Source organism: Muntiacus reevesi, chromosome 3 (assembly GCF_963930625.1).
Source record: "Muntiacus reevesi chromosome 3, mMunRee1.1, whole genome shotgun sequence".
NCBI classification, from domain to species: domain Eukaryota; kingdom Metazoa; phylum Chordata; class Mammalia; order Artiodactyla; family Cervidae; genus Muntiacus; species Muntiacus reevesi.
Genome location: NC_089251.1, coordinates 116,616,640 through 116,643,462, shown reverse-complemented (window position 1 = coordinate 116,643,462; position 26,823 = coordinate 116,616,640). Strand labels below are relative to the sequence as shown.

At 41.1% G+C, this 26,823-nt stretch overlaps 1 protein-coding gene across 4 annotated transcripts; it reads left to right on the top strand.

The window, feature by feature from the left end:
* On the top strand, positions 1–26,823 carry RNF19B (ring finger protein 19B). 4 transcript variants are annotated; one of them, XM_065930333.1, is made up of 10 exons: positions 5–762; positions 12,116–12,321; positions 13,506–13,650; positions 15,359–15,521; positions 15,968–16,082; positions 17,332–17,472; positions 18,407–18,614; positions 21,109–21,240; positions 22,240–22,750; positions 24,196–26,823. In XM_065930333.1, exons 1-9 carry the CDS (start codon positions 143–145, stop codon positions 22,712–22,714), a joined length of 2,205 nt encoding a protein of 734 aa, XP_065786405.1. In that variant the 5' UTR covers positions 5–142; the 3' UTR covers positions 22,715–22,750; positions 24,196–26,823. The 4 variants fall into 4 exon arrangements, with proteins under 4 accessions (XP_065786407.1, XP_065786405.1, XP_065786406.1 ...); XM_065930334.1 differs by lacking the exon at positions 24,196–26,823 and having other exon boundaries at positions 6–762; positions 13,509–13,650; positions 22,240–23,078; XM_065930332.1 differs by lacking the exon at positions 24,196–26,823 and having other exon boundaries at positions 6–762; positions 22,240–23,078.

Sequence of the window (26,823 nt, the reverse complement as noted above, 5' to 3'; positions counted from 1 at the left end):
ATAACCACTTCGTCGTTACTGCTCGGTTTCTATCTCTGGGAGGGCGGCTGAGGCGGCGGCGGCCGGGGCGCCGGCTGAGGGGGCGCTGAGGCGGGAGCTGTGGTGGCGCTGGGCGCCCCTCGCCCCTCGGCCTCTGGGGACCATGGGCTCTGAGAAAGACTCCGAGTCGCCGCGCTCTACATCCCTACACGCGGCTGCGCCCGACCCCAAGTGCCGCAGCGGCGGCCGGCGCCGGCGCCTCACCTTCCACAGCGTCTTCTCCTCCTCGGCCCGCGGCCGCCGCGTCCGAGCCAAGCCGCAGGCCGAGCCGCCGCCCCCGGCCGCGCCGCCGCCGCCCGCCCCGGCCCAAGCCTCGCCGCCCGAGGCGCTGCCCGCTGAGCCGGCCGCCGAGGCCGAGGCGGAGGCCGCGGCGACAGTGGGGCCCGGGTTAGACGATGAGGAGGCGGCGGAGGGCGGTGGCTCGGGCCCGGAGGAGGTGGAGTGCCCGTTGTGCCTGGTGCGGCTGCCGCCGGAGCGGGCCCCGCGCCTCCTCAGCTGTCCGCACCGCTCGTGCCGGGACTGCCTCCGCCACTACCTGCGCCTGGAGATCAGCGAGAGCCGGGTCCCCATCAGCTGCCCCGAGTGCAGCGAGCGACTCAACCCGCACGACATCCGCCTGCTGCTCGCCGACCCGCCGCTCATGCACAAGTACGAGGAGTTCATGCTGCGCCGCTACCTGGCCTCGGACCCCGACTGCCGCTGGTGCCCAGCCCCGGACTGCGGGTGAGCGCGGGGGCGTGGCCCTGGGGCGGTGGCCGCGGCGGAGGGGACCTGGGGCCGAAGGCTAGACCCTGCGTGTGGCCCGCCGCGAGGGGCGGTCTTCCACGCACCGGGTGTGTGTGTGTGTGTGTGTGTGTGTCCGTGTCCCAGCGTGGAGAGAGAGGTGAGGGATGACCAGAGGGAGGGACGCCAGGCGGCAGTTACGGCGGGCTGGTAACCGGTAACCATCAGCAAGCCGACGCGTGAGGTGAACGCACCCAGTACCCAACCCCTGCCTGAGGACTTGAGGTGGGGGCCGAGCTGTGGGTTAGAAGGGAGCTGTCCATCAAGTCAGGAGGCAGAGGCTGTTTTTGGTCCAGCGAACGCCCCTCTCCAGAGGAAGGGGGTATCTCTGAATGAGGATAGGGAGGGGATATCTGGCAAAGGACGGAATAAGAACATCATTCTGAAGGGGCAGTGCTTTGGAGGGGTGTGTCCATTTGACTAGGGGCAAACTTTGCAGCGTTGCAGGAGAAGGTGTGCTCTTCCTGAGACCACCACTGCTGAAAGTTGGGATGCAGGTGACTGAAATGGCTCTAGCGGGAAAGGACAACTCACTGGCAGCGCTCTGGGGGCAACTTGGACATTGTGGTGTGTCTTCTGTGCCTGGCTATTGTGTGGCCACCCCTGTGGCCACACTGCTGCCTTGGGCAGGGTGTGGAGTGGACAGACCCTTTCTCTGTCCAGAGAGACAATGGGGGGCACTGAGAAGGATGTTTAAGAGAAAATGTGGTTCCCAGCTCCTCCGATCTTGAGTTCTTGATATTGCAGTGTGTGTGCTGACTTTTTAAGGTCAGTGAGAAAATAGGCAGTAGATGCAAACTCTTAACACCACTAGATTTTGCCATCTAGAGAATTCAGTGGAAATTGAATTCCCACTCCACCCCCGGTGCCTCCCACCCCCCCCCCCACCTTTACTTTTTAAAATCTGATTGTGTGTTACTGTCAGTACATCCCACAGATGGTTGCGTGCAGGAAAGAGGGACATCAGACTGTGCCATTACCTGCTCTGTGACCTTGGCCAGATCATTTTATTCTTGGTTGTCATGTTTTGAGGACAAAAAGAGGCTAGGGACTCCTAGTAAAAAGCTGTGTGTTCTTTTCTTTCAAAAGAACTGAGGGCTTTTAATCATAGCCTATATATCAAGGCTGTTTTATGATTTCCATGATGCTGCTATTTGTCTCCTTCAAAAGAAGCTGTCATAGAGTGTCTTAGGGGAGTAAGATGAGTTAATTTATTTTTCTATTCTGCCAAGCTTATTTAGAATGTATGTCTTATTTAAGCTCACTGAGATGAGGTTTCTAAATTACTTTGAAGTGTTGTGGTCAAAGGTTGAGGTGTTTGTCTATGGTAGGTCACTTTCACTTTCAGTTATTAAGTATCAGAAAAAAACCTTGTAGGCCCTTGGAAAAGTTTGCTTTTATCTGGCGATCTGGTAGTCTTCCTAGTCTTAAAAAGTTAATTTATGTGATATTGAAGTTTTACAGACAGTATTGATCTATTTTCTGAACTAAAGGAATATTTACTTAAGAGAACACTATTTGGTTCATTTTGGAATAGTATATTATCTCCTTTTTGAGATGTGAATTTCCTTGAATTTTAACTGAGAAATGTGGCATCACTGACATTTTATTTCTGGGAAAGTTCTCTTTTTGTTTATTTCTCTGAGTCAATCGCTGTCTTTGCTCACATCAATTAAAATAGACAGGAATTTTTAAAAAAATAAAATAGACAGGAATTAACTTAAAATCTTGATGATAACTCTACACCATTCCTGACTTGGAAGTTATTAAAGAATTAGGCCATTTTTATATTAGTCAAGTATTGAATTACTATCATATTATTATCCAGAGGTTTTTTTAATTAATTAAAAAATTATAACAATTTTAATATAACTTTTAAATCTGTGGCTTTAAAGAAGGTGAAGTGTAAGGAAAGCAAGCAGACTAGAATCTGACTACCCATGTGTCAGTTCAGTTCAGTCACTCAGTCGTGTCTGACTCTGTGACCCGATGAATCGCAGCACGCCAGGCCTCCCTGTCCATCACCAACTCCCGGAGCCCACCCAAACCCTTATCCATTGAGTCGGTGATGCCATCCAACCATTTCATCCTTTGTCGTCCACTTCTCCTCCTGCCCCCAATCCCTCCCAGCATCAGGGTCTTTTCCAATGAGTCAACTCTTCGCATGAGGTGGCCAAAGTATTGGAGTTTCAGCTTCAGCTTCAGTCCTTCCAATGAACACCCAGGACTGATCTGTGGATCCGTGTGTCATGCATACATAATTTAATTTGATCCTTGCAACATTGTAAGATATATTTGATCTAGTTTTACAGATAAGGAAACTGAAGTTTAAATGAATTGAGTGACTTATTTAGGGTCATACAATTAGTGGGTGGTGGAACCAGATTTGGAACACTGGTGTTAATTCCAACCAAAGCCAGTAAGTATTCTTTTCTCTCAGAGCTTTATAGAGCACAAGCTTATCAGCATTTTTGGGGATGCTACTGTTTGGGTCATTTCATCAAGTATGGCCTACAACATTGAGAGAGCCAAAGAGGCTAGAATCTGGTTTCTTTTCTGATTCTTCTTGTTAACTGCCTCTTACCTACTTTTATTTTTCTTGTCTGAAATAAGCCTAATCTTTTCCTTACTTGAGAATCCTGATTGATATTTTCAGTGTTTTGAAAATTCAGATGAAGTAATTAGATAAACAGGGAGTAACTTTGTATTTCTATCACTTCTCAAATAGGTGGGGATGTGGCCAGTGGTTTTGCCATCTCTTTCTAATGTCATGAGAAAAATAGTTGTTTTGTTTTAATCAAACTGTTGTTCTTCTGAGTCAGGTAAAAGTCATGGATGAGAACTAGAAGAGAAGCCTAAGACCCCAATAATTTCTTCTCATACCTGATCATCTTACCACAGATAAAGTTCCTGTCAGCCAAATTTATCAAGTTCTTTACTCTGTGTGTGTGTGTGTGTGTGTGTGTCTATTTGGTGGGGTGAGGGAAGCATATGCGTGATGTTACAGAGTTCTGATTGCTAGTTTCACTGTGATTACTTATGATAAAAGCACTATATATTAAAAGATTATTTGTTTATGAATATTTTGGGGACATAGAAAAGAGTCTTGAATTTTTCTTTTCCTATACTTGAATACAATTTTATTATATTCATAAATAAGGGAACCAATTTCTGTGGGAAAACTTTCACATTAATATTATTAAGTACAGTATTATTGAATGTAGTCTTTCTTTTCTTTTTTTGCTGTGCATGCACAGTTCCCATGTCTTAGTTCCCAAACCAGGGATCAAACCCCAGGCCATGGCAGTGAAAGCTGCTGAGTCTTCATCACTGGACCACCAGGCAATTCCCACCAAGTATAACCTTTAAAACATGCTTTCAAATGAGATAAAATTTACTCAGAATACAGATAACTGACATTTTTATAGCCCTTTATAATCTTCAGACTGTAACTTCACTCAAATAATTTCACTTTAGTTTCATGCAGGTAGATGGTGGTAAACTCATTTGATAAAGGAGAAGGCCATTCTCCTTCAGAGAAGTTTAAGTGTGGGACCCAGTATCTCACAGTTGATAAATAGTACAATTGATCTGCTACCCTTTAGAGTCTCTACTTAAGCAGTCTTTTCAGAAACCTCCAAATCATGTAAACATGTAATGTTTTCCTCTCAAGTGCCCTGTCTTTAAACCCTTTCAGAATCTCTAGAAGATTGTTGTTGTTATTCAGTCACTAAGTCATGTCCAACTCTTTGCAACTCCATGAACTGCAGCACTCCAGGCTTCCTTGTACTTCACTATCTCCCTCAGTTTGCTCAGACTGTCCATTGAGTCAGTGATGCTATCCAACCTTCTCATCCTCTGTCACCCCCCTTTTCCTCTTGCCCTCAGTCTTTCCCAGCATTAGGGTGTTTTCCACTGAATCAACTTTTTGCATCAGATGGCCAAAATATTGGAGATTCAGCTTCAGCACCAGTCCTTCCGATGAATATTCAGGGTTGATTTCCTTCAAGATTGATTGGTTTGATCTCCTTGCTGACCGAGGGACTCTCAAGAGTCTTCTCCAGCACCACAGTTCAAAAGCATCAAATCTTGGGGGCTCGGGTTTCTTTATGGTCCAACTCTCACATCCATACATGACTATTAGAAAAACCACAGCTTTGACTATATGGACCTTTTTCGACTATACGCTGTCTAGGTTTGTCCTAGAAGACTTGAGGGTTTGGCAAAGGAGACAACAGACTATTTCTTGGCATACAGGGGGCAGATCGTCTGTACAGAATAGGAGGTAAGACTGTCTTGACCTAAATTCTTTGTGCAGTTCACCACTTCAGCCTCTCATTGCTGCCTTTGTCTCCTGTAGAGTCCCCCTGCATACCTGTTCCCAGAAGGTAGTATTGTCTATTGGCCTTCGTAGACAACTGGACTGGATTATCCTAAAAACAGGAAGCTTCTGTTTGTCCCTAATACATTCATGAGCAAGACAGATTTCTTAGTCAGTGAGGAAGGATTTTTCCTTTGTGAAGCTTTCCTGAATCTTTTCTCTTAATTTAACTCTGTTGCTTCATTTTCGCACCTCTGTATCCCCCTACAACCCCACCCTCCACTATTACATCATCTTCCAGCCCAGTGTATCTTTCTCATATTAGCCAAAGTATTTATTCTAAAATAGAGCATTTTATATCATTCCCCTGCTTAAAACTGCTCACACCTGACCTATAAGATGATGACTTATGTCTTTAAGAACATATTATTTATTTGATCTATCCTTATGATTTGAGAGCCTTTATGGTTTCAACCATCTTTTGATCTTGTTTTCTATTTTTCACCTATATCAGTATTTCTCAAGGTCTAGGCATTATTGAAAAGAAAAATGTGTTGGAATTGAATAAGCTTGGAAAATGTTGGATTGAACAAAATAAAGCAACTCTTATTTCTGAGCTCCTTAGACCCTTTAAACAATTCTAATATACACTGTAAATCTTGTTAATGCTAATATGCAGGGTAAATCTTCAATCTAATATAATTTCCCTAAACTTAGATCACCAGGAAACATGTTCATTTTTGTTTTTTTGATGACATCTTTAAAGCATACCTGAAACTTTCGTTGTTTGTAGTTTTCTAAGCTCCTTTAACAGTTTTTCTGGCTTGTCTTCTGTTAGTGTCCTTATTTAACACTAAATCCTGTGCTCTGAGTGAATTGAGAGCTCCTCTAGACTAAGATATCTATATTTCTAACTTTTTCTACAACTCTGAACAAAGTCTTTCAATTAGGTCCCAGAAGAATGGGATGAGTAGTTTTTGATAAGGAAGTAGTTTTTGATAAGGAAGGTAAAGAATACAAACACCACAGTTTTGAGAGGAGAAACAGATAAGAGGAGGGTGGACAAGAAGAGGACAGACAGGTAATCAGCAGTCCTTTTCAGAATCATATGGTGTTGAATCATATGAGTTCTGAGTATAGCAAAAAGTACTTAGACATGGTCCTCTTGACAGGGTGTTTGGCCTGGTGGAGGAGACAGATAGATAGTTATAAATGCAGTGTAATAGATACTGAAGAAAATACAAGTGTTCTTAGAAGATGGATGAAAGGGATTTTGCATGATTGTGTCACTAAAGACTTCATGGAGGAGGCGATACCTAATCAGGGCTTGAAGAATATGAGTAGAAATTTATACCAGGCAAACAAAGATGAGGGTAGAGAAAATTAGGCATCTTAAACCAGAATGTTATGAGCAAATGCATGGAGGTATGTAAATTCAGGACTAAGTCTGCAGGCTAGTTTGGTTAGCCTCTGGGTGTGCTATATGGGGAGCATTATCTGGGAAGTAACTTGAGATTGATCTGAAAAGGTAGACTGGATTCAAATTGGTAGGTCTGTCTATGCCATGCAAAGAAGTATAGATTTGAAGAACTTTTTTCTTTTTTTTTTTTTTTGAAGGATTTTAAGTGAAAGAGTAACATCATGATAGATAAACTTTTCGCATTGGAGTTTGGATTGGAGTAGGGAATAAGCAGATCAGATAGTCTTGTTGTCTGTTCAAGAGATGATATGGGTTTGAACTAGGACAGTAAAAAGGAAGATAGTGACAGTATGGCTCATTGTGATGACTTGGCCTGTGTCATCCACCCTTATATATGTTCAGAGTCTGTTTGTTAATGAAGTTACATGGCCTGGAATGGTGAAGTATAGACATAATATAGGAACACATTTCTTTAACTACCAGGATTTGTTGGCGCATAATCAAATTCATACTAATGGGATTTCCACCCCCCAGGCCAGAGTAAGGTAATGTTGTGGTCTAGCCTGTCACGTTATAATGTTTCTGAAGATAGCAAATTGACAAAATTAATAAAAGTTGTATGAACTTAAGAGGGAGAAAGGATGCTTCTATTTTCTTAGCATCGTGTAATTTCCTAGACCTTACTTTTATTATTTATTTTTCTAGGACATAGGTTTGTTGTTTTTTTTTTTTCCATTCATTTTTATTAGTTGGAGGCTAATTACTTTACAATATTGTAGTGGTTTTTACCATACTGAATGCTCTGTTGAGCTAAGAAAGCAGAGTACAAGAGAGATTCCAATGTAGGCCAGAGAAGAGAAAGAACAAAATAGTTTTTTTTTTCTCTTTTTTTGACTACCTAGGGTAGGAGATTGCCCTATTCAGAATTTAGGAATTTACTCCTCAAAAGGGCTTATACAGAATTTTAGGATTAAGTTATAGTAATTAGCATACAGAAAACCAATAGATACATAGATAAGTTTAAAAGATTGCTTTAGGGAAATGTAATGGCCCCATATAAAATAAAAAACCCGAAGAGGAGAAGGTCTCTATATCATTCCTTCAAAACAGGTGTTTTAAGCATGAATCAGGGTGCTAGACCCTGGAGACTAAAAAATGGTTGGTATTTTTCTAGTCTGGTTGGGGGAAGCGTACATATAAACATATTTACAGTATAATGTGTTAAGTATTGTGAAATAATTATGCACAGACAGGAAGTGGGCAACCAACTGCCTGGAGAGGTTAAGTGGATTTTATAGAAAGGATGACATTTGAGCTGGTTCTTAAACGGATTAGTGTTTGCCAGGGCAAGAAGTAAGGAAAGGGCGTTTCAAGGCAGAGAGTAACAGGGTGTGCAGAGGCCAGGAAGTGGGACAGTATGTGTCGTGTATTTATACCATGACTTTCAGGGCAAGGTCTCAAGTGCAGTTTTAAAACATGTTTAGTTACACTGGAAAGCAGCAAGCACCTATACTTCCATTTTAGGGATGGAATCTAAAGTTTGGAGATTTTAATTAGCTCAGTGTCATGCAGTATGAGTCAGGGGCAAAGAGCCTAGACTAGGCACCCAAAAACTGGAATGCCAAGTCTCGTGCCCTGAGTAATTCTGTGTCACAATAATAGGTTGCTGTAGGTTCATGAGTATTTGAGGTTATTTTACTTCCTTCAAAATTCCACACCCAAAATTGATATTGTCAGTCCTATCAAATGTTCTTTAAAAAAAGAGAGAAAACAAATCTGTTAATAAATATTACTCCCACTATGTGAGGTAGACATATATTATGAAATGTTCAAAGGCTTCCTGACTGGCAGTCTAATTTGTATTGTCTTGTCTGAAGTTGACTTAATACTTTTTTCTGAGATCACCTAGTACCTTTCTTATTTAACACAAAGTAGCAAGCAAATCACTTTCTTCAGGAAAAATATTGTTTATCTTTAGTAGTTATTTTGCAACTAGGTGGGATAAATTTGCTCAGAACTCCTACAGGATATGAATCATTTGCATTTATACATTGAACTCACTTTGCTCTTTATGAAAAGGGTTTTAATACAGCCTGTATTATGTAACATAGATGAAACCTTGTCATTGATATTTTCAGTGTCATTCTCAAATCAACTTGCAGAATCTATGATAAGCCTGGAACTTAAGTTGCTGTCATAAATATCTAATGTACAATCAAATAAGCAAACTATAAAATAGATCTAAGAAAATGCTATTATTCTTTTGTTTGTTTGAGGTCTTTGGCTATTGGAAGAGAGCATGGCATAGGGGATGACAACACCAAGCCTGCAGTCATTGACGTGTTTAAAAATTGTTTGAACTTTTCACTACTGCTGTCTTCCCTTCTTTGTTTGTTTAAATTACTTTTTTTAAAAAATTCTTATTTTAAATGCGTCCACTTACTAGGGTAGCCTGTGCATTTAGTTGAGATTTTTAGAGTTAGAAAGGCTAATAGTTGTAAATACGTTGGATTGTTTGTAGGAAAATAATTCTTGGTAAATAAACATAAATTGTAAGAAACTTAGTTAATGCTGGTTGGTGTTGATAGATCCTGAATTGTGTTTCATAACTAAGAATATGTATCAGAAGAGATTAGGAGGAAATAATGGCCATATTCCATGTTGATTAACAAGACTGATGAGTGGTATTCTTGGATTCTGAAACCTGTCAAGAAAGAAGATATTTCAAGGTGTACATTCATGTTGGAAGAAATAATGGAAAGATAAAGTGAGCTTTCAGTTGCCTCTCAGTCTGTCATCAGGTCAGCTTCACTGTGAAACCTAAAAATGAAAAAGGATTGAAATCATAAAACTCCTAGAAGAAAATATAGGCAGAACACTATTTGACATAAATTGTAGCAATATATATATATTTTTTTGATCTGTCTCCTAAAGCAGAGGATATAGCAAAAATTAATGATCCCTGGACTTCCCTGCTGGTGCAGTGGATAAGAATCTAGCTGCCAATGCAGGGGGCATGGGTTCGATCCCTGGTTCGGGAAAATTCCACATGCCCCGGAGCAAGTAAGCCCACTTGCTACAACTACCGAGTCCAAGCTCTTGAGCCCATGAGCTGCAACTATTGAGCCAGCATACCAACTCCTGAAGCCCATGCCCTGGAGAGTGTACTCTGTGATAAAAGAAGCCACCACAGTGAGAAGCCCCTAAACCACAGTGAAGAGGAGCCTCCACTCACCACAACTAGAGAACGCTTGTGCACAGCAACAAAGACTCAGCACAACCAGAAAAAATAAGTAAATTTTGGAAAAAGTATTTCTTAAAAAAAAATAAATAAATGAGACCTAATTAAACTTAAAAGCTTCTGTATCACAAAGGAAACCATTGACAAAACAAAAAGACAACCTACTGAATGAGAGAAAATATTTTCTAATGATATGAGTGATAAGGAGTTAATATCCAAAATATATAAGCAGCTCATACAAATCAACATCAAAAAACCAAAAACAGTCCAGTTGAAAAATGGGCAGACTTGAATAGACATTTTTCCAAAGAAGACATACAAATGACCAACAGTCACATGAAGAGATGTTCAGCATCATTCATTAATCATCAAAGAAATGCAAATTAAAATCGGTGAGATGTTATCTCACACCTATCAGAATGGCTGTCATCAACACGGCCACAAATAACAAATGCTGGCAAGGACGCAGAGAAAAGGGAACCGTCATACACCTTTGGTGGCAATGTAAATTGGTTTCGCCATTATGAAAAACAGTATGGAGATTTCTCCAAAAATTAAAAATAGAATTACCATGTGTGCGTGTGTGCTAAATCACTTCAGTCATGTCCAACTCTGTGCGACCCTGTGTACTGTAGCCTGCCAGGCTCCTCTGTCTATGGGATTCTCCAGGCAAGAATACTGGAGTGGGTTGTCATGTCCTCCTCCAGGGGATCTTCCCAATCCAGGGATGGAACCTGTGTTTCTTATGTTTCCTGCATTGGCAGGCAGGTTCTTTACCACTGGTGCCACCTGCAAAACCTCTGGAACCCAGCAATTCTATTCCTGGGTGTTCATCTGGGGAAAAAAAAAAAAAAAACCCAACACTAATTGAAAAAGATACATGCACCTTAATAGCAGCATTTACAACAGCATTATTTGCTGTTGCCAAAATATGAAAGTTACCAAGATATGCAATTGGCAAGATATAAGACTTCCCTGATAGCCCAGTTGGTAAAGAATCTGCCTGTAATGCAGGAGACCCTGGTTCAATTCCTGGGTTGGAAGGATCCGCTGGAGAAGGGATAGGCTACCCACTCCAGAATTCTTGGTTTTCCCTTGTGGGCTCAGCTGGTAAAGAATTTGCCTGTAATGCAGGAGACCTGGATTTGACCCTTGGGTTAGGAATATCCCTGGAGAATGGAAAGGCTACCCACTCCGGTATTCTGGCCTGGAGAATTCTGTGGACTATATATATAGTCCATGGGGTCACTAAGAGTCGGACACAAATGAGCGACTTTCACTTTCACTTTTAAGATATGAAAACAAGTAAGTGTCCATCAGCAGATGAATGGATTTTAAAAATATGGTATACATATGCAATAGAATGCTACTCAGCCATAAAAAATGAAATTTTGCCATTTTCAACAACATGGATGGACCCAGAAGATATTATGCTCAGTGAAATAAGCCATAGAAAGAAAAATATAAATGATATTACTTATATGTGCAATCTAAAAAATAAAACAAACTAGTGAATATTAAAAAAAAAAACAGACACACACACATAGAGAACAAACTAGTGGGGGAGAGGGAAGGAATATGGGATAGACAGGATAGGGGTAGGGGATTATGAGATACAAACTACTATGTATAAAAATGTTACAAAGATACATAGTACAACACAGGGAATATAGCCAAAATTTTATAACTATAAATGAAATATAGCTTAAAAATTGTGAATCATTGTTGTACACCTGAAACATAATATTGTACATGAACTATACCACAGTTTTTTTTAAAAGTATACTTGCTTTAGTTTTTTTCTATTGTTCTTTATTATACAAATATTCTGTCCTTTAAACAAATTCTGATTTCTCTAAATATAGCAAACCATCAAAAGGAAATAGTTTTGTACCCTTATTTATGAAACTTGCTATGACAAACTATTCCCAAAGCAGCTTAAGCTATGACTGAATACATGCTGGGAATTCAGGCTGAAAGTCCAATGGTTAAGACTGTGCTTCCACTGCAGGGGATATGGGTTCAAACTCTGGTTGGAACTAAAATCCCATATGCCACTCAACATGGCAAAAAAAAAAATCTGGCTAAATATGATGTTTTCCTATTTTTTCAGGAAGTAATTTGTATTTTTAGAATTTTTAGAATTTTTAGAAGAAATTGACTTTCTCACATAGAATATGCATGCGTGTTACACATATGTGTGTTCTTTCCTCTCTACCGAATGAAGTGGTGGGGGACACCAAACAGTGTTACCCCGCTGGAACCAATGCATAATGTCTTAGCTTATATCTCATCCTATTTCCTTACGCAGGTATGCAGTTATTGCCTATGGCTGTGCCAGCTGCCCAAAGCTGACCTGTGAGAGGGAAGGCTGCCAGACTGAGTTCTGTTACCACTGCAAACAAATATGGCATCCAAATCAGACGTGCGATATGGCCCGTCAGCAGAGGGCACAGACGTTGCGAGTCCGCACCAAGCACACTTCAGGGCTCAGTTATGGACAAGAATCTGGACCAGGTATAAGTTGGTGTAGTATCATTTGTCTCTTTATTTGATGTTTCATGATGTGAGCCCAAAGTTGGGAGAGATTACCTTAATGTATGACTCAAGGATTAGAAAGCAGAAACTATTTGATAATACTCTCAATACTATATTTAATATGTAGCTTCTCTCTCTGGCCATTTATAGACTGTCCAACCCAGGTGATTTGGAATAAAGCAAAACTGAATTCTGTAGTTTCTGCCTTCTTAGTAATATGTCTCAGATTGGAGAGCAGTTAGGTACTTTTGCTAGGGGCTTTTTCAGTCCTTTCATCATGAGCAGAAAGACATTTGGTATTAAACCTATACTGTTTTCCTACTAGCTTTAAGTACATCACAGTTTTTGGAAGTAGGGTACAGATTTGAGGAAAGCAAGTGATGTTAGTATGGATTAATGATTAACCTTAAAAGAAGGAGTATCACACATTGAGTTTCAACCTTGACATGTCAAAGGAAACCTATTTTAAAATGTCATTGGGCTTATTACCTTTTATAAATGTGCTTTATTTCACTGATGTCATTTGGGAGAAGCTAGTAGGAAAGATTTACCATTCACTTTTTCCTGGCACAACCTAATCTCCTAACTTTTTGTTTTTAATAGGTTAGTTCCTAGCTTGCTGTGAAAGTTACTAGGTGTATGCTACGTAGCACACACAGTTGTTTTTAGGTTTTGAATTTTAAAGTATCATGGCAAGAGGCTATGTATTGTATTAACAACAAACCGCAGTGATACTTGTTGAACCTGTGAAAGGAGTTTCCTGAACTAAGATTTTTCAAGACTTAAAGCCAAATGCAGGCTACAGACTGTTCTTCCTGTAGAACTGTGCTTTTAATTCTACCAGCCTATTGACTGCTGAAATTCCATTTTTCTTGGAACCATCTCTCTCTCTAGGGAAGTCTCTTTGCTCAGAGTGTGGCTCACGTGCTGTGGAAGATGCCAGTTTGGGGGATAGGCAGCTCAATATGAGACAGGATCCGTTTTATGAAATTTCCTGAGGTCTAGACGTAGCCAGCCTTCCAGCGAAGTGTGTTGCACAATCTGGAATCCTCAATCAGAAATTCTTGACTGCCTCATTTCTTGTGCATACTCCTGGGAGTAATAAAACCAAACTAGGTTTAAGTAGGGGTATTTTTCTACCCATTCTTCCTCCCTCCCCTCAGCAGATGACATCAAGCCATGCCCACGATGCAGTGCTTACATTATCAAGATGAATGATGGAAGCTGTAATCATATGACCTGTGCAGTGTGTGGCTGTGAGTTCTGTTGGCTTTGTATGAAAGAGATCTCAGACTTGCATTACCTCAGGTGAGATGAGAAAGTGTCCTTTTTTTTTTTTTGGAGTATAATTGCATTACAATGTTGTGTTAGTTTCTGCTGTACAATGAAGTAAATAAATCAGCTAAAATGTATACTTATATCCCCTCCCTCTTGAACCTCCCTTCTACCTCCACCATCCCACCCCTCTAGAGCACCAAGCTGAGCTCCCTGTACTATACTGCTGTTTCTCACTAGCTGTCTGTTTTACACACAGTAGTGTATATATGTCAATCCTACTCTCCCAATTCGTCTCACCCTTCCCTCTGACATCCTTTTACCTAAATCAGTAAGAGAACAGGATTTTTACCTAAATCAGTAAAAACAGTAGGTCCATTGTTTTTATTTATAGTTTTCATCCCTTACTGATTGAGGGAAAAGGATGTCAAAGAGACATCATCTGTCCTCTCATTACAGCATAAGGAAGCTGTAAAAACTTCCTCTGAAACACCCTTCCAATCATGTTTTTCTCCAGCTCAGCAACTTCCAGTGACTATTTTCCCTAACCTTCCAGATAGAGTTCAACTTCCTTAGGATGACTTTGAAGGGTTTTTTTTTTTACAGTCTAGCCCCAATGTACTTTCTACCTTTTTCCATAAATACCGCATCCCAGAGTATCTGTGTCTCTTCTGTGCTCTTAGCTCCCTGACCGTTCATGTTCTTTCCTTTGCCTGGAATGCTTTCTAATCACCTCACCTCCCAGCAACCCCGTTTTATCTCCACCTGTTCATTTCTTATCCAGTCTTCAAGAGCCACTTTAAATGCCATTCCATCTGTGATGCCTTCCCCCAGCCTTTTCTGCCTCATTCTTCTTTACTGACATTCTTTACATGTTCCTTTATAAACATCATTATGACTTTTACTTCGTTTACATGTCTAATTTTGTTAAACTGTATTATGAACACTTAAGGTTAAGTGTTAACCTTTTTACAGTTCCTTGGATGTAGTAGTCATTCAAATATTGTCCTGGAGGAGGTAATATTTGCAAATTTAACATTCATTGTGTGGATGAAACACTTTCATTTCCAACTTAGCAAACATTACAGTATACCAGTTTATTACAGACACAGGAGTACATAAGACATGACCCCTAACTTTCAAAATTGCTTACCGTATCTAGTAGAAAAGACGGCACAAAGGGAGTTAACAATAATGGTTGGACTCAGAACAACTAAGTGTAAAAGTAGCCAAACTCAGAGTATGAAACTGTTGTAAAGGGTGTGATGAAATATTTTTATATCTTATCCCAGGAACATGATTTGCAGTGTCTATATATGCCAAGAAAACTATGCAAATCAAAGAGAGTTCCTTCACTGCAGGATACAAAATGTTTGGATGAGATGTCAAGTGCATAGACTATATAGGTTCCTGTGTAGTATCACACAAAGAAGTAGGTTCATTTTGGTGGGTTAGAGAGGATAGAGTTCAGCAGAAAAGAATGAAAAAGAGGTTTCAAGTTTAGGGACCTGCCTTTACAAAAAAATTAGAGAGCCAGAACTCTTAATAGTCTCACCTTGGGCTTTGCTTCCCCTTATGCAATATATTCATTTCTTTTTTTTTTTTTTTATTCATTTCTTATAACCTCCTGTAACTATTAATCACTCTTATGGAAAAGAAGGCTCTTGCTCTTATCAAACTCTCTGGTAACAACAGCTGCATTTGTAATAGTGACATTAACTTTGGCATATTTCCTCTGCAGCCCCTCTGGCTGTACATTCTGGGGCAAGAAGCCATGGAGCCGTAAGAAGAAAATTCTTTGGCAGCTGGGCACATTGATTGGTGCCCCAGTGGGGATTTCCCTCATTGCTGGCATTGCCATTCCTGCCATGGTCATCGGCATTCCTGTTTATGTTGGTAGGAAGGTAAGATGTTGAATTCTGTCCCTGTTCCAACTTCGGGTTTATTGGTAGAGTTTTGAAGGAAATGGGGAGGAACTTATATTTCAGAGCTGCCTGAAAGCCAACTGGTTCTTGAATAATAATGACATTAATTTCTTAAATGGATTTTCATAAACCCCACAAGAGATCTAAAAGTTCTTATTAACATCCTGGGCCTGGTTTGTCTCAGTGACTTAAAGGTGAAATGCTTACTTCACTCGCCTGTGTTGTCTCTTCTTGTATTAACTTTTTCATATTAGTTTATACCTTCCTGGTCTGAGTTAGATTAAAATGTGAGAAAGATGTCTCTTTGAGATGAGGGACTATGTTTTAATATAGATAACTTATAAGGGAATATTTACTTATCCTTTTTCTCCCCAGCAAAAAGATTGATGTCCTAACCCGCTGACCTGGATTTTCTTTCTTCTTAGATTCATAGCAGGTATGAGGGAAGGAAAACCTCCAAACATAAGAGGAATTTGGCGATCACAGGAGGAGTGACTTTGTCAGTCATCGCATCCCCTGTCATTGCTGCGGTTAGCGTTGGTAAGAAGCTAGCCAAGACTACGACTCCCTCCCCCACCTGACCTCACCCCACCCCACCTACTCCCATCAGCTTTCTGGCCTCACAGTTTAGCCAGCTGGCCAGATGTTTCACCTCTGGAGGCTCCTACATTTTTGTGTCAGACCCACCTTGGGAGTTAACTCTTGTAGGGACTGTTATTGTTATTATTATCAAACTTCCCTTGTGGCTCAGATGGTACAGAACCTGCCCACAGTGCGGGAGACCTGGGTTTGATCCTCACGTTGGGAAGATCTCCTGGAGAAAAGAATGGCAACCCACTCCAGTATGTTTGCCTAGAGAATTCCATGGACAGAGGGGCCTAGAAGGCTACTGTCCAAGGGGTCTCAAAGAGTTGGACACAACTGAGCAAATAACACTTCACTTTCATTATTATTATCAGCCACGCTAAAGTATCAGAGTTTGGGATCTTTTATTCTTAAGTTAGTACCTAGAACTCCATCTGACACATACTAAAAGGTTGAATTAAAGGATATTACTTTAAGGCCTAGTTTTTTACCTTTCCTCTTCCCTCTCCACTTGCCATAAAACCCACAAAACAAAATTTTGATTTACTTAATGCCTCACAGTATTTTGGGAGGCATGAGGGTTTGTTTTAGAATAACAATAACATAACTCCATTTGCCAGGAGCAGGTCTGAGGGTTTTGCCTGTATGTATTCATTTAATCCTCACAACAGCATAGTTGTGACAGAGCTGCAATAAGTTGTCCCATTAGCTGGGACGTGAATCAGGGCAGTCTGACTTCAGAGTCTGGGCTCTTAACAACTAAGCCCCTCTGCCTTCCACAGTAGTAAAATTTTAGAATTAACACTCAGGGGTGGGGTGGGGATCCTGAACCCTCAGAGTCACTTGTTTCGTGTTTGATTATTAATTCGTTCTGGGATTAGCATCTCAGCAATGAATGGAAGTGGGGAAATGAAAGCAACATACATGTGCTGTGCTAGGCCCTATGCATGCATTGATTGTTGGCAACCCAAGGAAGACATGTCCAAGGTTGTAATGGCTGGTAAATTGAAGCCAGGATGCTAACCCAGGCCTTTCTGATTCCAAGTCCAGTCATCATTCTGTTAGACCAGGCTGCTTCTTTAGCATAGTCATATTCTGTCTTTCTTCGACCCTTTATAAAGTGGTTTGTCTTCAGCTATGGGAAGGAGAATTCAGGACAGCTGCAACCCAATGGCCTCCTGACATGTTTCCTTCTCTTCCCTAGGTATTGGTGTCCCTATTATGCTGGCTTATGTCTATGGGGTTGTGCCTATTTCTCTCTGTCGAGGAGGTGGCTGTGGAGTTAGTACAGCCAATGGAAAGGGAGTGAAAATTGAGTTTGATGAAGATGATGGTCCAATCACAGGTAAAAGAATTTTCATTTCCCTTTGAATTTATGGAACACAAGATAAAAGTCAGTAAAATTCAGCACATTTTACAGAGAGATTGACATTGGATTACTTTGGATAATGAGCTTTATAGGAGGTAGAGTATTTTTAGCTTTTCATTTCTTTGTTCCAGAGTTACTAGGTTAATTCCTCTGGTACTTGCCTCTGTGTGGCAGGTACAAACTAGTAGGACTCCAAGTAATTCTTAAGTATGCTGGTAATAGTAAATTATATAATTATAATAAAGTCCTATATCCGCACAATACTTTATAATTTTCAGAAGACTTTACACAGTTATTATTTCACTTGGTTTTTACAACACCTCTGAAGAGAGGACCGGGACTGTTATTATCCCCAATTAATGGGAACTTCTTTAAGCCTTTGTCTCAACATCTGTTAAATGGGTTTAAGAACTTCTGAAGAGCTGGAACTATAGCAGGTCTTCTGACTTACTCTTTGATGTTGTTTCCACTTTACCATATTAACTAACCTGAGAGACACAGATCCCCAGAGATTTTTCAAACTTCCTACTAAAATCAGCACATGACCTAAATGTATTTGGAAATATTTATGTTTGATTCGGTGGCATCTGTAGTATAATGGAAAGAATAATGGACTCAGAATCACATGGTAGTATTGTGTGACTGACCATAGACAAGGCATTTAGTTCAAAGCTTTCATTTCCTCATTTAAAATTGGGGTTATTAGTCCCTATTTCTTGGGAAAATTAAATGTGAGCATATGTTAAAATACCTGATACGTGGTGGCTGCACGTAGATGCTATTCATTAAGTGAATAAATGAGTATTTTCTACATGACTATTCTCTACTCTGAAGATTCATTGCAAGAAGATGCCAGACCCTGTTTTGATGTTGTGCTGTCTTCTGTTGTGATGTTTGGTTCCATCCCCAGTGGCAGATGCCTGGCGAGCCCTCAAGAATCCCAGCATTGGGGAAAGTAGCATTGAAGGTCTCACTAGCGTATTGAGCACCAGTGGAAGCCCTACAGATGGACTTAGTGTTATGCAAGGTCCATACAGCGAAACAGCCAGCTTTGCAGCCCTCTCAGGGGGCACACTGAGTGGTGGCATTCTTTCCAGTGGCAAGGGAAAATACAGCAGGTAAGCAGTTTCTGACAGAACTAGTTAGAATTATGAGAAGTGACATATCATGTTGAACCATTTCTCTGTGTCAGGCATGTCTCATATAGCATCTCATTTTGATTTAATCATCAATGGTGGGGTTTTTTTGTTTTTCTTTTAACTTTTACCATCAGAAAACAGGCTAAAAAGGTTGAGTGACACAACATAAAAGTTCTGTGTTTCTTCCCACTGTACCATAGTGACTCCATATAAAGAATAATCTTGACTTCAGATCCTCCCTCTACTGTGTTAGGCCTCCTCTTTTAGGAAGGGAAAGCATGCATTTTTGTAGAATTCCCAAGACTATGTCCTCCATTAGGCTTGTCACTGGCTTTTAGTTGAACAGCATTTATGCTGTGTCTTGTTGGCTTATTGATAACTGTGATCCTTATAACCTTCCTGTTCTGATTCCCATTTGATAAGAAAAATCAATTCTATAAGCTTGTGTTCATAATATGTAAGTCTTTATGACTAAAATGGTTGTGACTTGGTTGGTTGTTTCACCAGGTAGATAAAACAGAACATATTCAGAGGAGCATAGCAGATGTTACGTGAGAAGCAGTTATTTGAATGCACTGGAGAAGAGAGGCCTGAGGAGGGGTAAAGGTGATACAAAACAAGGTACAGAGGTAGAGGAGATGCTTGCCTTCAGTTATCTGAAGGGCCTTGAAGTGGAAAAAAGGATTAAGACTTCTGCCTCATGCCAAGAGAATAAATTAAGATGATTCGGCAGAGGCTAGAGGGAAATGAATTTTGTTTCATTATAGAGACTGTAGGAAAAATCTGTATAAAGTCCAAAGAAGAAATGGATTATATCAGTAGATATTGAGCTCTATACCTCTAGAAGTATTTGAAGTGAGACCAGAGGGCCAGTTGGCTATTAGGAGGTCAAGCAGCAGTTGGCAGATGGGCTGGATCCCACACCTGAGTGCGTGTCACTCACTTGGGAGCCGTTTAAAAATAGATTGCAGTACCTTATCCCAGAATTAATAAATTAGACTCTCCCAGAGTGGGACCTAGGAATCTCTGTTTTGAAAATTCTCCCCAGCTGATTCTAGCATAGCCATTGCACAGACCATCTTCTAGGAACCACCCAAGGAGATGGCCTTTATGAAAGGCCTCTTCCAGTTCTGAGAGTGATCTATGGTAGAACTGAAACTAGGACCCAGGTTTCTGACTCAATGCACTTTCCATTGCACTACCTCATTTTCCTGGACTATGGCACATTCCTAAAGGGCATCTAAGGCTGGAGGAGCAGAGCAGAGACTCAGACAGCAGGATAGAGGTTGACTGAATGTGCAGCTGTAGGCTGCTGCTGACCTGTTGGTATCTCCTGACTCTGGTTCTCTCTTGTTAGGGGATCCCGCCTCCACATGCTGGAGAATTCACTGCTGTGCTTTCTTAAAACCAACACCCCTGTAAATAAGCAGACATAATTGGGGACTGACTTGCTGAAACTGCAGCTTAACCAGGCCAGCTGTTCCAGTTCTGTGAAAGCCTTTTATAGGAAGTGAATGAGTCAGATGGGTTTGACTGTGAAACCCATTATGAGGAAATACTTAAATGTGCAACCAAATGATATTAGAGCCAAGATAGGAAAAGCTATGGGTCCTCTGAGACACCATTAGGAAAGTTTGCTGCCCTTGTTGGAGGTTGACTCTTATGTGTCCTTTAAGCTCATAGCCTGGGGGTGATTTGATTGCTGAATGTTTAAGTTCCTAGTACGTGCAAGACATGGAGGGTAAAGTGTGAATGAGATGTGGCCTGTCCTCTTTTGGAACTCACAACTGAGTGGGAAAGAGATGTGTAAACTGATTTAATAAATAGGTAGTTGCTGCGGAGCACTTCTCTCAGAAAGTGACTGGTTTGACGGAAGAATGAAGGGAGATAATGCTTCCTTTGTTGTTAAGAACTGAGTATGAGTTTGTCACACAGAGAAAGGAAACTTCCAAAGAGAGGGACTAGCATATGCAAAATCAGAGAGGTATAAAATGTGTATAGGTGTGTAAGGGGAAAAAATCCAATGTGATTAGGATTTAGGACCTATGGTAAGAGGTGGAACTGGAGACAGAGCTTGGAGGCAGATCGTGTAGACCTTAAATGCCTGATGGCAAGAGGGAGCCAAGAAAGGGGCTGGTAGAGTGATCAGGTTATTGTCCACTTTGGCACTGATCTGAAAGTTGTTTGACTTGGACTTACGGCTACTGGAGAGAGCACAATTGCAGTTACCCATGCGGGAGCTGTTGAGAGCCTGAAGTCAAGCAGTGGCAGTGGGGATGGAAAGGAGGGGACGATTTCAACAGATAACTTTAAGCGAGAAAATGTGTGGGCATATGTTTGAGCTATTTGGCTCTTAGAGAAGATCAGATCAACTCAATTTGCAAGAGAATAATGTAAGAGGTATGTGCCAGGAAGCAGACTGTCTTGGAATACCCAGGTCTCATATTAACTTAAACGTCCCCTCTTTACACAGGTTAGAAGTCCAAGCCGATGTCCAAAAGGAAATTTTCCCCAAAGACACAGCCAGTCTTGGTGCAATTAGTGACAACGCAAGCACTCGTGCTATGGCCGGTTCCATAATCAGTTCCTACAACCCACAGGACAGGTATGTGAACAGTCAGATGCCTAGGAGAAGTTGCATTTTTTGGTTGAGTTTTGGCCTTAGAAGCTCAATGCTTCATGTTAGGGCTCTATGTACCATATTGTGGGATACATAGTGTGTATACCCTGTGGATTCATTGAGCACATTCTTGGTATGGGAGTGTTTGGCATCTCTTGATTGATTCTTCTTGTTAGCACTTGATTTTTAGAAGTTTTCTCTTCCTTTTTCTTTTTCTTTTCTTTTTTTTGGCTGTTGCAACAGTGTCATTATTCACTTGGAACTTAACAAGCTAGATGGATATTCACTGATGTCTATGGCTCTATGGTTTCTGCTCTTACGTTGATTCTTGCTTGATGTGGCTCCTGTAGCCTATTTATTTTTGAGGAGCTAGTGTATCTGGTATGGTGTGATTACAGCACTCCCTACTGGAGAGATTCTGGTTTCTTCTCATTGTAGCAGAGAAATAGAAAGCTGTGACTTTTTCACTCTCATATTTTGAGGAAGATAGTATGAGGTTCTGATCCTTAGTTGAATTTTGGAAGCTCATTTTTAGTTGTTTAAAGAAATTGGCAGAATAACTGATAAGGATATATAGCACAGGAAACTCTTCTCAATATTCTGTAATGACCTATGTGGGGAAAGAATCTTTGAAAAGAGTGGATACAAAAAAAAAAGTGACTGTGTATAGGTATAACTGATTCACTTTGCAGTACAGCAGAAACTAATGCAACATTGTAAATCAGCTATACTCCAATAAAAATTTAAAAAGAAATAAATTGTCAGAGATGTTTGTGTGCATATTTTAAATCATCAAAGAGATCTAATTGTTCTTCTCCATCTTATTTGAGTACTAGATTAAATTTTATTTTCTCTAGAAGTGAGCTCTAGTCTACTGTTTACCTATATTTTGGGACTTTCTAATCCTGAACCCACGAACTGCTTTTACCAACAGGTGTAGCATGACCCATGCATGATTCAGCAAAGTGGATTTTGTCTCCACAGAGAATGCAACAATATGGAAATCCAAGTGGACATTGAAGCCAAACCAAGTCACTATCAGCTAGTGAGTGGAAGCAGCACAGAGGACTCACTCCATGTTCATGCACAGATGGCGGAGAATGAAGAAGAAGATGGTGGTGGTGGTAGTGGTGCCAGCAGCAGTGGCAACGGTGAAGAGGACCCCCCCTGCAAACACCAAAGCTGTGAACAGAAAGACTGCCTGGCCAGCAAACCTTGGGACATCAGCCTGGCCCAGCCCGAGAGCATCCGCAGTGACCTTGAGAGCTCTGATACACAGTCAGATGACGTGCCAGACATCACCTCAGATGAGTGTGGCTCCCCTCGCTCCCAAGCCGCAGCCTGCCCCTCAACACCCAGAGCCCCAGGTGCACCAAGCCCAAGTGCCCATATGAACCTCTCTGCCCCAGCTGAGGGCAAGACTATCCTGAGGCCAGAAGATGCAGAAGCCAGAGTATGAAGTGGAATGAATGCTCCTGTTCTGAGAAGCACACTTGTAACTGCATCTTTTGGAATCTTTTTGGGGGGCAGGGATTTCTGTACTTTTACTTCAGAGATTCTCTGGTCACAGGTTTTCCCCAGGGAAATTCTGAGAAATTTGCAGTTTCTTACCAGATGAAACATGGAAATTTTGCCCTTAGTTCCATGCATCCCCACATCTCCGTTGCCCCCCCCCCCCTTTTTTAGTTTTAATTTATTGGTTAAACTTATGGTGGCAATCCGTGAGGTGTGTCAAAGAGTGTACAGATGTATGTGTGTATATTGTATGTATGCTAACATATTACTGAAGGACACATTTTAATAAATAAAATTTTCTGTCGTAATTCAGCTTCTCTCATTTTCCTTGGCTTGGATAGTCCTCCAGAGCCAAGAGTTTGATTGAAACAGACCACTACATCTTTAACAAGTCTATAAATCTGAACTCTCCTAATCCCAGGGAAGAAAGATGGTATTCTAACCAGACTGCAGTGGAAGGAAGTGAAGTCGCTCAGTCATGTCCGACTCTTTGCGACCTCACGGACTGCAGCCTCCCAGGCTCCCATCCATGGGATTTTCCAGGCAAGAGTACTGGAGTGGGTTGCCATTCATCTATAAACCTACGAGTCCTGGCTTGACAGAAAGCAAAGCCAAGATTGTTTTGGACTGTGTAGTCAGACTGAAGAATTAGCTGGAGTCACTCAGATGCCCTCTACAGGCAGCTGTGCAGTTGTCCTGTTAAAGCTTTATTTACCCCTTTCTGCATCATACTTACTATTAGAAATGTGCTTCCAAGGAGGAAAGGGGTGTCACTTCCACCGGCTCCTCAGAAATCCCAGTAAATGTTGCATGGTTGTAAGTTGGGGAACAGAGGATTTTTCCTGGATGAAGAAATGTACCTATTCTGCTTAATCACCAAGCAATACCTAGGTGTTTTGTTATGCTTTCCGGTACACATTCCCTGTTGCAAAAAACAACTTTCTAGTTTTGCCAATCTAGTTTTATTTAAGAGGGACAAAGGAATCTGACTAGAATTTGTAATGAGAGAGGAGACATGCCATCAAAATCACAGCATATTTAATTTTATCTGATCTTATAAATTTGTCAGAATTGAGCTACTCCTTGGTCTTGGCTCTGTCTAGAATAATGGTCTTAGAAATGAATGTTCATACATAGTATAGCAGAAAAATTAAAAGATTCATGAGACCTGATGTGAGTTTCCAAATCTGGCAATAATTTACTTTGTGACTGTTTGAATCAGTTACTCTCTCATGCCCCTGATTTACTAACTCTCAAGACAGTAAGTAAGGAGCTTCCAAGTGCCAAACTTCTCTGTCACTTTAACCCTGGGCCCAGAGTAAGAATTTTTTTTTTTTTTTTTTTTTTTTTTTTTTTTTTTTTCAGAGTAAGAATTGAAAACATCCTTTCCCTGAAGACCAGATGGCTTTCTGTTTCCTTTCACAGATGCACCTGCTCTTTGTCTTCCTGGCCTGTGCTTTACTACGATGAGGATGAGGAGTCTGGACAACAGCCAACTTGGAAGATTCTTATCTCCTGGGCACTGCATGCAGACTCAGCACATTGCCCTGTACCTGGGACGGGAAGTGCTGTTAGTGGACTTTGGATCTCTGGAAGAATGCCGGAGAGGGTGTCTGTGTGTGAAAAAGGGAACTTGTTGGGGAAAGGGGCAGACTGCATGGGAATCTCTGAAATGCAAATTGTCAACTCAAAGACTTGTTTTTCTTTTGAAGCCTCATCAAGGGAGCAATTAACAGGATAAAATCAAGGAAGTCTTCTGAAGGGTCAGGAGTTTGCAGCCACAGCTGTATTACTATCTAGACTCCAGTTCTTAACTGCTGTGAGAGTTGTATGTGTTTTCACTTAGCCAAAGTGGGGATTGTGGTCCTAATCATGGAGTTGTAAAGATTGTTAGATGGCGTACCAAAAATGCTTTTGTTAAAGGCCCATATATTTTTTTTCTCCCATAGGAATAAGAAGAAAATTAAGGGAGATTATGGGTGCCATCTAAAAAAAGCTCACAACTCTAGACCAGAGGGCATGAAAAAGCAAGCTTACTCTATTCCTTTGCAACACTGTTGTATCTCCTAGACATTAGCAGCCAAAAGACCAGTCAGCACCACCTGGAGGAGAACAGGAGTAATGCGTGGGAAAAGTTGATTCTCAGCTTAGAAAATGGGGAAAGCTGACTTTCTTTGTACAGCAGTGTTCACTCATTCTGAAATACCTACTGTTTCAGGTACAGGATGCAGCAATACAGGATGCAGAAAACACAGAAATGCCTGACCTTGTGAAACTCATGCTGTAGTGGGAAAAAGCAATCAAGATAAATAGTCTGGATGAGGATAAATGCAGTGAAGAAAAGAAAGCAGGGAAAGCAAAGAGTAGTAGATGGTGCTGCTTTAGGTAGGTGCTGTGGACCTCTTTGATAAAGGTACATTTTGTTAGAGTCTTGAATGAGAAAGAACCATGTATCTAGGCAAGAATATACCGGACGTGAAGAATAAAGTACAAACACCTTTTGATGGAACATCCTTAGTCTGTTTAAACACATACACACACATACAGCATAGAGGCCTAAATGGCTGGAACAGAGTGAACCAAGGAGGAGGGTAGTAAAAGGTTGAAAAGGTGGCTGAGGACAAGATTGTGTAGACAAGGACATTTTAGGTTCCTCTGAGGCCAGGAGGAGTAGTCATCTTCAAAGCCAGACAGATGGGGTGCTTGTGGTCAACTTTAAAAGGCTAAAACTGGGGGAGGGCATGTCTGGTCACCAACCCTACTTGGATGGGCCAAAGGAAAGATATTTGTGGAAATGATAAATGAGTACTTATTCACTCTGACCTCTTTCTAATGTACTTGTACTCTAGAGACTGAGAAGTTAAAACTGTATGTCTTCTACTTCTTGAAACCAAGATTCTGAATGTAATCTGCTTTGCCAGTTAGATGCACAAACAAGGATGTTGAGGGAGGAAGTGATTCAAGGGTCATCTTTAGCCACCTTATTGCTCCTGCAAAGATACAGAGCACTTAGGTTTCCCTCCAGCGGTATACCAGTATCCATCAGTATTTGTGTGGATGTCAAAGGGCTTCCTGATGCATAAATAACTGTTCGTGATGTATGGTCTCAGAGTCAGCCAGTGCTGGTCTCCTGGTTCCTCCTCTTCCTGATGGTGGCAGAGGTAGCACTTCTCATGGTGGACCAATCTGGGAGTCTCCTGGACACCAGCCTAGAGCCCACTTGCCCAACTTTCCAGTGCTTTTGTAAGCACCTAATTTACCTGTATCGAATTCTCTTCTACTTAAAATAGGTGGAACAGTTTTGTTTCCTGAAGCTTCAGAACCCTAACTGATAACAGTATTTGATTCCAAAACTGGTTATATATAACAGACCCTAAAAAATGGGATTCTTGCTTAGTTATGACTAAGTTGGATTTGAAGGAAGAATCTAGTTGTCATTGGAAAATGGTAAGCTGGTAAGCAAAGATTATTTACACTTGTGGTCATGTTAAATGAACTGTCTTTTGGATAAAAGACTTTGATAGACCAAGTGGCCGCCACAACGGACCACTGTGTAAGAAATGAAGACATAAATGGTGGTGCTTTTGCTAGAGAGGTTAAAAAAAGAAAGTGAAAGTCTCAAGTGCTTTTAAATTTTCAACTCAGGGCTGTCTTTTGTAGCCACAAGGCTGATGTACATGAAAAATCAAGGAGAGATTCTGGGTTATTGAGTTACAACATAAGTTAAATTCTTAGCTTACCAGTGAAATTTAGCTTACTTAGGTGAAAATTAGGATGCTGTTTGGGAAAGAGTAAAGTGAAAAATGGGGACATTTGAGTAGATTTGGATAAATCCTAGTGTTCTGAACCCACAAACTCTACACTTTGCTTCTCCCATCCAAGTACTAACCAGGCCTGACCCTGCTTAGCTTCCGAGATCAGACGTACACTTTGCTTCTCTTACCAGCAGAAGCAGCCCTTCTTCCCCCTGTTGATAGAGCTGGTGCTGTCTTACTTGGAGACCTTGGGTAGTTGCGTTGAAAGGAAATGCTTATTGCTGCCCCTTATTACTAT

What these genes read in the sequence shown, in the direction of transcription:
- RNF19B (XM_065930333.1), top strand. Translation starts at nt 143, where the DNA reads ATGGGCTCTGAGAAAGACTCCGAGTCGCCGCGCTCTACATCCCTACAC. An exon ending in TGCCCAGCCCCGGACTGCGG is followed by an intron (nt 763 to 12,115) that starts GTGAGCGCGGGG and finishes TTCCTTACGCAG; the next exon opens with GTATGCAGTTATTGCCTATG. An exon ending in CATTGCTGCGGTTAGCGTTG is followed by an intron (nt 16,083 to 17,331) that starts GTAAGAAGCTAG and finishes TCTCTTCCCTAG; the next exon opens with GTATTGGTGTCCCTATTATG.